This window comes from Canis lupus, chromosome 29 (genome assembly GCF_048164855.1).
Source record: "Canis lupus baileyi chromosome 29, mCanLup2.hap1, whole genome shotgun sequence".
Lineage (NCBI taxonomy): Eukaryota > Metazoa > Chordata > Mammalia > Carnivora > Canidae > Canis > Canis lupus.
The window spans coordinates 11,926,078-11,939,561 of NC_132866.1; the positions used below are offsets into that span (position 1 = coordinate 11,926,078).

General features: G+C 43.0%; 1 protein-coding gene across 12 annotated transcripts in view; it reads right to left on the reverse strand.

Annotated features, from left to right (window-relative positions):
- DENND10 (DENN domain containing 10) overlaps window positions 1–13,484 on the reverse strand; it is a 41,987-nt gene that overhangs the window by 16,747 nt on the left and 11,756 nt on the right. The window contains exons 1-3 of one of the 12 annotated variants that reach the window (XM_072805131.1): window positions 6,093–6,225; window positions 3,856–3,984; window positions 1,633–1,712 (exon numbers count right to left, since the gene is read on the reverse strand). In XM_072805131.1, coding sequence (XP_072661232.1) covers window positions 1,633–1,712; window positions 3,856–3,888 — 113 coding nt within the window. In that variant the 5' untranslated portion in view covers window positions 3,889–3,984; window positions 6,093–6,225. Of the gene's footprint in view, window positions 1–1,632; window positions 1,713–3,787; window positions 4,005–5,519; window positions 5,602–6,092; window positions 6,226–13,484 lie in introns of those variants that run through there. The other 11 variants (XM_072805129.1, XM_072805130.1, XM_072805134.1 and 8 more) reach the window with 11 other exon arrangements.

Below are 13,484 nucleotides of genomic sequence, written 5' to 3' on the forward strand. Positions count from 1 at the left end.
GCCCCATAATATTTACCAGTGAATTCACTGGATAACCTAACCTCAACTCAGTCAAATGACATGGGAGTCCAATGTTTGTTCAAAAACAACTTTGCAGGGATCCCTGGGTGGCGCAGCGGTTTGGCGCCTGCCTTTGGCCCAGGGCGCGATCCTGGAGACCCGGGATCGAATCCCACATCGGGCTCCCGGTGCATGGAGCCTGCTTCTCCCTCTGCCTGTGTCTCTGCCTCGCTCTCCGTGTGACTATCACAAATAAATAAAAAATAAAATAAAAATAAAAATAAAAATAAATAAATAAATAAAAAACAAAAACAACTTTGCAGGGATCCCTGGGTGGCGCAGCAGTTTAGCGCCTGCCTTTGGCCCAGGGCGCGATCCTGGAGACCCGGGATCGAATCCCAGGTCGGGCTCCCGGTGCATGGAGCCTGCTTCTCCCTCTGCCTGTGTCTCTGCCTCTCTCTCTCACTGTGTGCCTATCATAAATAAATTTTAAAAAATTAAAAAAGAAAAACAAAAAACAAAAAACAACTTTGCAGTGTTTTTAGCTCATGGCTCCTAGATGGTGTCTCTTCTTATGATAATAATCTCCTTTGTGTCAGTGCCATAGTAGCAGACAAAATGAAGATATATTCCACAGTGAACTATATACCTGGAACTTATCTCACAAGAGCAAGAAGCCTCTCTTATCACAGCTGGCTGCAAAACCAGTAAAACTTCATTTTGTCAAAACACAACCTACCTGAAACTCTTAAGTAATGAGAAAGTAGATTTCCACTCTATGAGTGTGTGTACATAAAAATGGCAAAAAAAGCAACAATTTATCAGGTTATAGTAAGAAAAACAAAACAACTCCCTTTGCCCCTGCCCCCAAAACTACTTATTGGACACAAGCCTGAGGACTGAAGTTGTAATAGATAACATTAGAATTACAGGTCTATCTCATGACAGTATTAAAAAAAAAAAAAAAAATCAAAACCTGTCAAAGCCCTGATTAAGGAAAAACCAATGTCCCTAATATCTAAGAAACATTTCATTAACTCTAGTGCATGTACTTACCAAGGCAAGAGATCAGACTGGTATATTTTACACAATTTTTTTCAACAGCTAGGATGAAACTAAAGAAGTTTATCTGAGTCATGATTAACTAATTAATCAGATTCTCAGCTTCTCAGAATTCCAGCTAAGGAATATTGTCCCATGCTTTAGCATAATTCAAAATGCCAGTTAACTTTCCCCAAAATTACTCCCATACATAGACTTTGACACATACGGACCAGCTTATCATTTCACCAGCACTTAACTTATCCATCCTGTTAAGGAAAGTTCTAAATCACAAGTGAGTAGAAGCAGCAGACCAAAAGTGGCAAGTGACTCAAAATACCCAGGAACTACAATAGTTGTGTAAACTGCTTTTTCTCCTCCATCTACCATTTTCCCAAACAAGAGGAACAGTATCCTCAAAGCAGAAGAGAAAGTTCCTCTTTATAAAACAGTTTCTGGAGGACCAGTAAAGATTAAGTTGGGGAGGCAGAGGGCTGAAATTTGTTTCCTTGGTGTTGAAATCTGCTATATAACTATTGAGTAAGATCTTCATTTTTGTATGATAGCATTTAATACAGTTTTCATACAGACCTACACAATATCCTAGTGAAGGCGGCATATTTCTCTGGGTTAAAATCTTTGGCGGTCAGAACAATAGAAAAATGAGTCACCTGTCCAAAAGAAACAAAAAAGTATACTTTTTAAAGACACTTTCACAGATTTATTTTTTATTACTATATTCTAATAACCCTCTTGTACAAGACACACTGGCATTAAAAGGAAAAGATCAAAATGTAACCAAGTTTTCACTTTGTTTCTTTATACTTTTATGTTTATATACACACACATATACTTTTATATATATATATTATATTTAATTTCCTAGATAAGAATATAATACTTTCAGAGTTAAAATTTTTTCAAAATCACAAATATATTTCAAGTATCAAAAATGTGAGTTTTCATTTAAAGTCCCCTAACCTCATCAAAGCAAAATTAGAAATGCTGTATTAGACCTACCAATTGATCAACTATTAATTAATGAAATAGAAAAAATAATATTAATAATGAAACAGGATAGGAAACAAAAATACATACAGCAAAATCACAGTTCCTGAAATAGTCAATTCTCTGTAGAATGCCATATTATCTAAAGCACTGTTACAATAAGCTTCATTTATCTATATGACTCTATTATTATAAATATAAATTTCTGCTAATCGCATCTATTATTTCCATTGAGATAAAACAACTTTATAAAAAGCATTTCAGAAATATGTTTAGAAATCATATTTTGAAGTATAAGAACTATCTCTAAATCTTGCTATTGGTAGCCCGGGTGGCTCAGCAGTTTGGCGCCTTCAGTCCAGGTTGTGATCCTGGAAACCCGGGATCAAGTCCCACGTCACGCTCCCTGCATGGAGCCTGCTTCTCCCTCTGCCTGTGTCTCTGCCTCTCTCGTGTGCGCTCTGTATCTCTCATGAATAAATAAATAAAATCTTCCAAATAAATAAATAAATAAAATCTTGCTACTTTTCAAATCTGAAAAACAGATTTGAAATCAATGTTGCTATTGTTTGGCAGACTATAGGCAAAACATAGACAAATCTACTTGAAGATACATTAAGACTTTTCAGCAAGAACTTAATGAACCAAACCAAAGCTTTTATAACACACTGAAAAACACCTTTTTTGCAATTTGTATTTTCTAATTATGAATGTTTTATCTTAAATCTCTAGCAGTTGTATTATTCCTTAAAAGATTTTTTATTTATTTATTTTGAGAGAGAGATAGAGAAAGAGCACATGTGCAAGTGTGCATCTGGTGGAGGAGGTGGCAGAGGGAGAGAAGCTGACTCCCAGCTAAGTGTGGAGCCTGCCCTGGGGCTGGATCTCAGGATCCTGAGATCATGACCTGAGCAGAAATCAAGATTCAGACATTTAACCAACTGAGCGAGCCATCCAGGCGCCCCAAACTTCTAGCAGTTTTAAATAGTTGCCTTCCTGTTATTTTAAATGTAATTCCTTAAACTGGTATCTTGGACATGCTTCATATAGTCTGGCTATCAGCTAGAAAAGTAGCCCTAAAAAAAAAATAAAAAATTAAAAAAATTAAAAAGTAGCCCTAGAAGATAAAAGAAGTCCCCACTCAGGAACACACCAGGAGCTTAGCCACTTTCCAATATTTCTTTTCTTTGAAAAAAAAAAAACCTGCTGGTCGCTTGGGGTTAGAAAAATCCACAATGACCACATACTGGTTTTCAACATGTCTCACTGATACTGTTCATATCAAATGACACACACAAAAGCCTACTGAATACATGAGTTTCTTTACTCTTTCTATTCTTAATATACCCTTACCAATCACAAACAAATGAAAAAACTTTTCTTAATTATACCAAGGATAATTTTATCCTTTAAAATAGTTTTTAATTATAGGAAATGCTTCTTTCCACTTTTAATCAGAGTCTTATCTTTGAAAGTACGTCTACGTTTCTACTCCATCAGAGTATAACCTGGAAAAGGTTTCACTATACCAACCACAGGGTCAGGCATAGAATATACACCAACAAACATTTATAGAATAAATGAGAGTGAAACCTGAAAGGAAACATTCTCAATCAAAATCATATTCAACGTTTTTCAAAAGTGTGCTGTGAATGATAATGTCTAAAGCTAAGTGTTACTGGAATAATGTGATATCACTTTAAATATTTTTGGTTGTGTGACCTTTACGCAGTTATACCTTTATCAAAACTGAAGAATCTGGAACTTCAATTGTTGTGATATAAAACCACGTTCTTCTGTACTGACCAAAGACGAAGGGATGGAGAAGTTTGCTCTCATCTGTAAGGCAGCATTTTCTCAGCAGTAAATTCCTTAAAGTAGCTGTCGTGGAAGGATAACACCACACCCACAGAACTTCTCCATTTGTGTCCTTTTCTACGGTGGAAAGATGGTCACTGTGAGAATGTCAAACAGCAGCAAGGAAGTGAATTGATTGGTTACTCAGAAGCACTTAATGGAATCAGTTTTAACATCCCATTTCACAAAGCATCGCGGAGCACGGGTGACCCCATATTCCCACCTACCTCTACTGGTCAAATTTTCTAGCTCTCCTAGGCCTAGTTTTAGGCAACCTGAGTGAAAAGCTTTTATAACAAATTATGAATGAAAACTTAGCCTTACAGCTTTGGTAGAGGTCTTCCCTATCCCTTTCCACACAAATTCTCATAGACTCATCATTACATTTTCATCTAGTGAGAAGGATCTTCAAAAAATACATGGGAAGGGTTTGTTAAAAACAAAACTGGGAATGAAGAAAATGGTGAAATCTCAAATCACGCTACTGATTGTGCAAATTCTGTATTTAAAATTCTAATAGTGGGGCAGCGGGCGGGGGCTCAGCGGTTTAGCGCCACCTTCAGCCCAGGGCATGGTCCTGGAGACCCAGGATCAAGTCCCACGATGGGTTCCCTGCCAACCTGCCAACCAGAGGGAGCCTGCTGCTACTCCCTCTGCCTGTGTCTCTGCCTCTCTCTCTCTGTGTCTCTCATGAATAAATAAATAAAGTCTTTAAAAAAATAAATTGTAATAGTAATAACACTAATGGTTATCCCGTCACGTATGTAGTTTCATCATCAAAGTGAACACCTCAATAATATAGCCTAAACTTTAGAAAAACAGTTGCTGCACGTATAGCAGTAAGGAGGAAGATTTTTATCTATTCTATAAGTTAAAAAAAACACCTTTACTATGGAAAATATCAAGTATATAGAAGAGAGAATTTAAAAAATGAATTCCCCAGTCTCTATCATTCAGCTCCAGCACCTAGCTACATCTAGCCCCTCCATGTTTCATAAGGGAGAGAGATACCTCTCCCCCCATTATTTTGAACTAAATCCCTTTTAAATCTGTGTCTATATGAAAAATTGAAAACCTCTCTCTCTTTCTCTCTCTGTGACTATCATAAATAAAAAAAATTAAAAAAAAATTAAAAAAAAAATAAAAAGAAAAAGAAAAAAAAAGAAAAAGGGGATCCCTGGGTGGCGCAGCGGTTTGGCGCCTGCCTTTGGCCCAGGGTGCGATCCTGGAGTCCCGGGATCGAGTCCCGCGTCGGGCTTCCGGTGCATGGAGCCTGCTTCTCCCTCTGCCTGTGTCTCTGCCTCTCTCTCTTTCTCTCTCTGTGACTATCATAAATAAATAAAAATTTTAAAAAAAATCTCAATAGGATGTTATTTCAAAGGACGACGGCAGGCAGGGAACACGGCGGGGGGGGGGGGGGGTTAGCTGCCACCTATAGGATGGATGAATGAATGGTTCCTGGAAACCCCTAACCCTGAAACATGCACACGGCACAGGCACACCCAAAGCTCCCAACGTACTTCCTCAACCACTAATTCCTCATCACTCAGGATCCCACCATACTGCAAGGAGCCGCCCACCCCCACCCCTGGCTCCACCGCTTCTTAGCGTGCCTCCCGGACCAATGCCACCCGGGGCCGGGGCCGGGGCCTCCATCTGCTTCTCCGAAATGTGCCCAGCAGACATTACGCACCCCCCACCCCCACCCCCGCCCCCGCCCCCGCCCCCGGGAGCCGTGGTAGAAGTTTAACAGGAGAGAACTCGTGCCTATAACGCCCAGCCCCCGGGCTGGCACAGTCGGCCACCGAGACTCGAGCCGCTCAAGCACAGAATCGGGGCCAGGCGCGCGCACGTCCCCCGCGTTCCGCCGTCGTCCCGGCCGCCTCCCAGCCGCGCGGCCCGCCACCGGCTCCCGGCCCAGCCCCCGCCCCCCTGCAGCCGCCGGAGCTCGGCCACCCTCGACGTCCCCCCGCCCCGCTGCCTGGCCCGGGCGGGTCCCACGCGAGGCCGCGGGCGGGCAGGCCCGGGGCGGGCGGCCGGGCCCCGCAGCCCCCCGCCCAGGCCCGGTAGGGAGGGGGCCGCGCCGGGAAGGGGCCGCCGGGGCGGACCACCCGGGCCCAGGCGGAGGCGGAGGCGGAGGCGGAACTGAAGCGCGGGCCTGCGGGGCGCGGCGCCTTCGTCCTCACCGATCAGCCCGACTCCGAGCATCAGCTGAGTGTCCACCGCCTCAGCCGCAGCCATTTTCCTCCGCCGCCGCCCCAGCGCGCCGCTCCCGACAGCCCGCTCGCAGGCCCCGCCCCTGCCCCGGGCACGCCCACCCCACGCAAGGCCCCGCCCACCCCACGCAAGGCCCCGCCCCGCCCCGGAGGCCCCGCCCCCGGCTCACCTCGGCTTCCAGCTCTCCTGCTCACCTTCAGCCCCGGGGCTCCTCGCCCTCAGGAAACTCCCTTGGCCTCCGCCAATTTCCCTCACTTCCTCTAATCCGGGTCTTCTTAAACCCCGTCCTCCACCTACTCCAATCTTGCTCCCCTCCTCACGCTTTTCTCATTCTACTTCTGCTCTCCAGACCGGCTGTAAAGAGGGGCCCTGAGTATGGAGGGTCTCCATTCATTCACTCATTCATTCATTCACACACAAACCCTGAAGATTTGCAAAGACTGTGGGAATACAGTGTTGAGCAAGACAGAGCATTCTAGTAGAAGGAGACAGGCAATGACCGAGTAAAATAATCCTAAAACAGCCTAGAGTGATAAACCCATTGCAATAGAATAGTGCAGTATTTTGGAGGGTGGAGACAGTATGGTGCTTTAAAACAGATTTGGAGGAGGCCCCTGGGGGGCTGTCAGTTAAGCCTCTGCCTTCAGCTCAGGTTGTGATCTCAGGGTCCTGGGATCGAGCCCCACGTGGGGCTCCCTGCTCAGTGGGGGAGCCTGGTTCTCAGTCTCCCTCTGCTCCTCCTGCTTGTGGTCTCTTTCTCTGTCAAATAAATGATTAAAATCTTTTTTTAAAAAGATTTTATTTATTCATGAGAGACAGAGAGAGAGAAGCAGAGACACAGGCAGAGGGAGAAGCAGGCTCCATGCAGGGAGCCCAACGCAGGAATCGATCCTGGGTCTCCAGGATCACACCCTGGGCTGAAGGTGGCGCTAAACCGCTGAGCCACCCGGGCTGCCCAAATAAATAAAATCCTAAAAAAAAAAAAAAAAAAAAAGAGGTTTGGAGGAAGGCTTTTCTGAGGAACAGATATTTAAACAGAGAACTAAATGAGAAAAAGGAGCCAGACAGTTTGGGTGACTGCAGGATCCCTCCTCATGGATCCTCTATGCCTCTAAACCCAAATCTCACAAAGCTAATTAATTAGGGAGGGTCTTTGGTGTCTCATTTGATATGTTTTAAAGTCTTTAATATGAAATATTTCAGGGACGCCTGGGTGGCTCAACAGTTGAGCGCCTGCCTTCGGTTCAGGGCCTGATCCTGGAGACCCGGGATCAAGTCCCACGTCCAGCTCCCTGCATGGAGCCTGCTTTTTCCTCTGCCTGTGCCTCTGCCTCTCTCTCGTTCATGAATAAATAAATAAAATCTTTTGAAAAAAAAAGAAATATTTCATAAATATATACCAATCGAAGACAAACATGTAGTTTCCACCCAGCTTAAGAAATAAAGTATTACAGGGGTACCTGGGTGGTTCAGTGAGTTAAACATCTGCCTTTGACTTAGGTCATGATCTCAGGGTCCTGGGATCAAGCCCCGCATTGGGCTCCCCACTCAGTGGGGAGTCTACTTCTACCTCTGCCTCTGCCTCCCCCACTCATGCTCTCTCTCTCTCAAATATTTAGAAAAAAAGAAATAAAGTATTACGAATGTAGTTGAAGCCCTTCCCCTCCCTGCCCTACAGAGGTAACCACTATTCTAAATGTGGTCATTGTCATTTTCCTATGTTTTTAAGTTTTGATTTATTTGTATGTTTCACTTAACAACATATTGTACTTTTTTTTTTTTAAGATTTTATTTATTTATTCATAAGAGACACAGGCAGAGGGAGAAGCAGGCTCCATGCAGGGAGCCCAATGTAGGACTTGATCCCAGGACTCTGGGATCACGCCCTGAGCCAAAAGCAGGCCCTCAACCGCTGAGCCACCCAGGCGTCCCATACTCTTTCTTTTAAAACTCTACACCAAGGATGCCTGGGTGGCTCAGTGGTTGGTTGTCTGCCTTTGGGTGGGGTCATGATCCCAGACTCCTATGATAAAGCCCTGCATCAGGCTCCCCACAGGGAGCCTGCTTCTCCCTCTGCCTATGTTAAAAGGATTTAGGTTCCCTGATTAGACTCTCAATAAAAGACCAACCCTACAAGCCCTCAGTGGCATCCTTCTTGGGTCCCCTCCCACTCCTTAAGAGTTTTCTCTGTATCTTTACTTAATAAACTTCTATCCCTTTACTAACTCTCCTGTGTCCTCGAGATTCATTCTTCGACTCTATGAGAAAAGAACCAAGGTTTCCTTGATCACTATGAATAAATAAAATCTTTTTTTTTATTTATTTTTTATTGGTGTTCAATTTACTAACATACAGAATAACCCCCGTGCCCGTCACCCATTCACTCCCACCCCCCGCCCTCCTCCCCTTCTACCACCCCTAGTTCATTTCCCAGAGTTAGCAGTCTTTACGTTCTGTCTCCCTTTCTGATATTTCCCACACATTTCTTCTCCCTTCCCTTATATTCCCTTTCACTATTATTTATATTCCCCAAAAGAATGAGAACATATAATGTTTGTCCTTCTCCGACTGACTTACTTCACTCAGCATAATACCCTCCAGTTCCATCCACGTTGAAGCAAATGGTGGGTATTTGTCATTTCTAATGGCTGAGGAATATTCCATTGTATTCATAGACCACATCTTCTGTATCCATTCATCTTTCGATGGACACCGAGGCTCCTAACACAGTTTGGCTATTGTGGACATTGCTGCTAGAAACATCGGGGTGCAAGTGTCCCGGCGTTTCATTGCATCTGCATCTTTGGGGTAAATCCCCAACAGTGCAATTGCTGGGTCGTAGGGCAGGTATATTTTTAACTGTTTGAGGAACCTCCACACAGTTTTCCAGAGTGGCTGCACCAGTTCACATTCCCACCAACAGTGTAAGAGGGTTCCCTTTTCTCCGCATCCTCTCCAATAAAACTTAGGGCAGCCCCAGTGGCTCAGCAGTTTGGCGCCGCCTTCAGCCTGGGGCGTGATCCTGGAGACCTGGGATTAAGTCCCGCGTCCGGCTTCCTGCATGGAGCCTGCTTCTCCCTCTGCCTGTCTTTCTCTCTGTGTGTCTCTCATGAATAAATAAAATCTTAAAAAAAAAAAAAAAAACTTAAAAAAAATAAAACTTTACACCAGTGCAACAGTAGCTAACATTTACCGAATGGCAGACATTGTTCTGAGTATTTTACTTGTATTATTTTCCTTACTCCTCACAATATCCCTGTGTATAAGTCCTATTAGGTTCCCCAATGTACAAGAAGACTGAAAAGTGGCACAATTTGCCCAGGATCACATAGCTTGCAAGTGGCGGTGCCAGGATGTAGACCCAAGCAAGGGAACTCCAACTACACAAGAGATCACTTGTGTACAAAGCTTCCCATTCTGTTGCATACTATTTGTATTCATTTGTGAGTTGCCTTTCTTGGCCCAACTTTGTTTTTTAAAATATTTATCCAAGTTAATACTCATAATTCTGGCTCAGTAATTTTAACTGAGTAATACTTTGAGTATGAAAATATGATTAGTTCTATTAGCTATTAATGATAGTAAATGTTTCCTGCTTTTTACTTTATGATTACAGTGCTACTGTATTTTGAACAAGCCCTCCTGTTCTACTTGCTCTTTACATCAGAAAATTCTACATCTTGGGATGCCTGGGTGGCTCAGCGGTTGAGCATCTGCCTTCAGCCCAGGGCGTGATCCTGGAGACCCAGGATCGAATCCCACATCGGGCTCCCTGCATGGAGCCTGCTTCTCCCTCTGCCTATGTCTCTGCCTGCCTCTTTCTGTGTCTCTCATAAATAAATAAATAAATAAATAAATAAATAAATAAATAAATAAATAATTCTACATCTTCAAGGCTCAAATACCATATCTCCCCTAAACCCAGGCAAAACTAACTTCTTCTTCCAAGATCTAATAGCATTTGGCCATAAAACTGGAATTGGAGTATATAGGCTCTTCTGTTCTTTCATTAGACTGAATTTCTGGAGGGCAGTACTCTGAATTATGCCCCATGGAGTGATTCTTTGTGCTTACTATTGTAGTACATAGTTGCTAATGCTACTAGTTTCACAGAAAATACAAACTTATTAGGGGCTAAGGAGTGGGATGCAGATTCAGAATCAGTTTGGGAGCCAAGTAGATACTTACACTCCCATTTCATTGGCTTTTGCAATCTTGCAAGGTTCTAAGGGTAAAATGTTGACAAGGAAAATAGATCCTCTTGTGGACTGCCTTTAACGTCAATAATACACCAATCTGCATCAAATCTGTACCTCAAATACCTGCTTTTGGTGAAGGTAACCATCATCCAATCAACTAGGATAATTATTAAAATCCTACCATATTTCAGCTACTGTTATGAGCTAATATAACTATATAGTATAGTTCCAAACCCACTACCTCAGATGTGATTGTCTGTGGAGACAGGGCCTTTAGAGAGGTTATTTAGTTAAAATGAGACTGTAAGGGTGAACTGCGATCCAATCTGACCTGTGTCCTTTGTAAGAAGAGGAAATTTGGACACACAAAGAAATACCAGGGATGTGCCTGCACAGAGAGGCATCTGCAAGCCAAGGAGAGAGGCCTTAAGAAATCAAACCTGCCAACACCTTGATCTTGGACTTTCAACCTGGAACTGTGAGATAATAAGTTTCTGTTGTTTAAGCCACCTAGTCTCTAGTATTTGTGGTGGCAGCCATAGGAAACCAAATATAACTACTCCTCAGCCACTTGTACTGGATGTACTATATTTCTGGATATATATTCTGGATATATATAATATATATATATTATATACTGGAGATTATATTTCTGAGGGGTTTCCCCCCTCCCTTCTCATGTAAATGAGAAGCTTGAAAAAACTGCCTTTGAATGACTAAGGTAACCCCCTCTTTTCTCCATAGTAAAGGTGTGGGGCCCCATGAGTTCACTTGCAGTCTTCCTTGGATGAGCAATTGCTCCTTTGTCTGGGCTTAGAATATATTAGGCATAGTCATGTCCTTTTGTGGTTGAGAAGTTTGTTTTTTTTTTAAGATTTTATTTTTTATTCATGAAAGAGAGGGAGAGAGGGAGAGAGAGAGAGGCAGAGACACAGGCAGAGGGAGAAGCAGGCTCCATGCAGGAAGCCTGACGCAGGACTCGATCCCGGGACTCGGGACTCCAGAACCATGCCCTAGGCCAAAGGCAGGCACTAAACCGCTGAGCCACCCGGGCTGCCTGGTTGAGAAGTTTTTAAGATGTGCCAGATGCACAAGGGACTCCCCATAGCTCCAAGGAGAGAAAGCAACAAAGGGTCTGTGTGCTTGGAGCAATGGACTGTAGAACAAGTCCTTGCCTGCTGCTTCTGAGGCAGCTGGTTGCCCCAGGGGCTGAAGCCAGAGTAAGAGTTCATCAGTGAATCAAAGAGAGCACTCCTCCTCCCCCTTAAAACCAGTACAAGGATCTGTGCCCCGAGGAACATCACAGATCTGTACAGTAGCCAGACACTGCAAGCTTAGTCTTCTAGAGTAATCTGTGAGGCTATGAGAGCCAGAATCAGAAACAGAGTGCCCAGAACTACTTCCTAATCTCCCTGGATTTGTTTGCTGGCCCATGAGTAAGCCTCTGGGTCTGGGACAATTGGAAAGAAACCTTGAATAAATACCAAATTCATGGGGGCTTGAGTGGCTCATTCTGTTAAGTGTCCTACTCTCCTTGATTTCGACTCAGGTCAGGATCTCAGGGTGGTGAGATCAGGCTCCGAGTTCAGTGTCGAGCCTGCTTGAGATTCTCTGCCCCTCCAACCCCCCCCCCTCCATGTTCTGTTTCTATCTCTCTCTAAAATAAAGAAAATCTTAAAAAAAAAAAAAAAGTACCAAATTTACTTGTAACAAGGCAGGTGGGGTACCCTAGAATTAAGAAAGATAAAAGCAATATGAGCATAATTGCTTATTCAGTTTGTGACAGTTTATACTGACTTCACTAGGAAACACCCTGTTTTGTTCAATATGGATTTTATGTGTTTAAAGATGTATTAATGAATTGAAGCCTTTCTGGAAGGTAGTTTGGCAAATATTTAGAAATGTGATATAAGTCTATTAAATATATAAGTCTATTAAACATATGTCTATTAAATGTACTAATATAAGGTCTGTAATTGTAAAAATGTCATAGAACAGTATTGAAAAATATCCCAATGTTAATAACAATGGTTTTCTTTAGATGGATAAGACTTCAGCTATTTTTTCCTCCTCTTACTTTCACTTCACAATTTAAACATTACTGTATTTATTGCCTGCAATAGTTCAAATTTAAAAATCTCTGAAGTTGGAATGCATCCTACAATTACAATTGAAAGTATTTTCTTCTTTCTTAATGGTGTATAAAATAACAGGCTTAGTCTCTCATGGCACTTCTAGATTTGATGAAAGTTGGTAAACGGAAAAAATGAGAAAACACATGAAATCCATAGGCCCCAGATCGCCTGTCCTTCCCACTTCACCAAGGTTATTTGCTGAATCTTACAGAGACACATTTAATTCAAAATACATAATAAACTTTTCTGTGGTATTTGGGCTTGGGAAATAATTTTCCATTAAATTGGCAGGAATGTAGGATCAGCAAAAGTCAACTTTCCTTAAACAGAGTGCAAACATTTGCAAACCAAACTGTGACATGGGCCAAAGGCTGGGAATATGGATTCACAAATAGCCCCAGCAGAATCCTTATAATCAGGTGGGAAAACAGAAAAGGGGAGAGGGAAGGCATGACTAGATCTATTGCTTCCGGGATTTCAGGCCTAGAGATCCAAGCTTGAGGAAAGAGAAGGAGAAAATCTCAGAGGTGAAAGAGCATGAACGCATCTTCAGTGTATTGCCTCCCCTTGCTTGTGGTTGGGTAGCTCATGCTGTATTTCTGCGGTCCCTGACGCAGGCCAGGGACTCTCTTTTCTCAATGAATGAGTTAGGAAGTGGCCCCATGTGGCCAAGGTCCACAGGGCCCTCTTTGTCTCTGGCACTTAGGCAGCATGAAGAAAATAAATGAGGATGAAGAGGATGATGGACAGATACTACTACAAAGGATTTGAGTTAGATGGTGGTGAGTGTACCAGGGAAGGATAATGATGGCTATGGCCAGGCTCAGGACACCGGGCAGTGGTGGAGAAGTTATCTATGAGAAGATGGGAGAAGAAAGGGATATCTCCTTCCCTTCTTTTTCACTGCTGAGTGCTGTCACACCTGCCAGATAGACTCACAAGAGTAGAGTGGGTGGAGAAAGGGAAGTATTCTCAACCTTTAGCAGTTAAGACTACTGCACTATCATAGATGGAAGTATCTGGGATG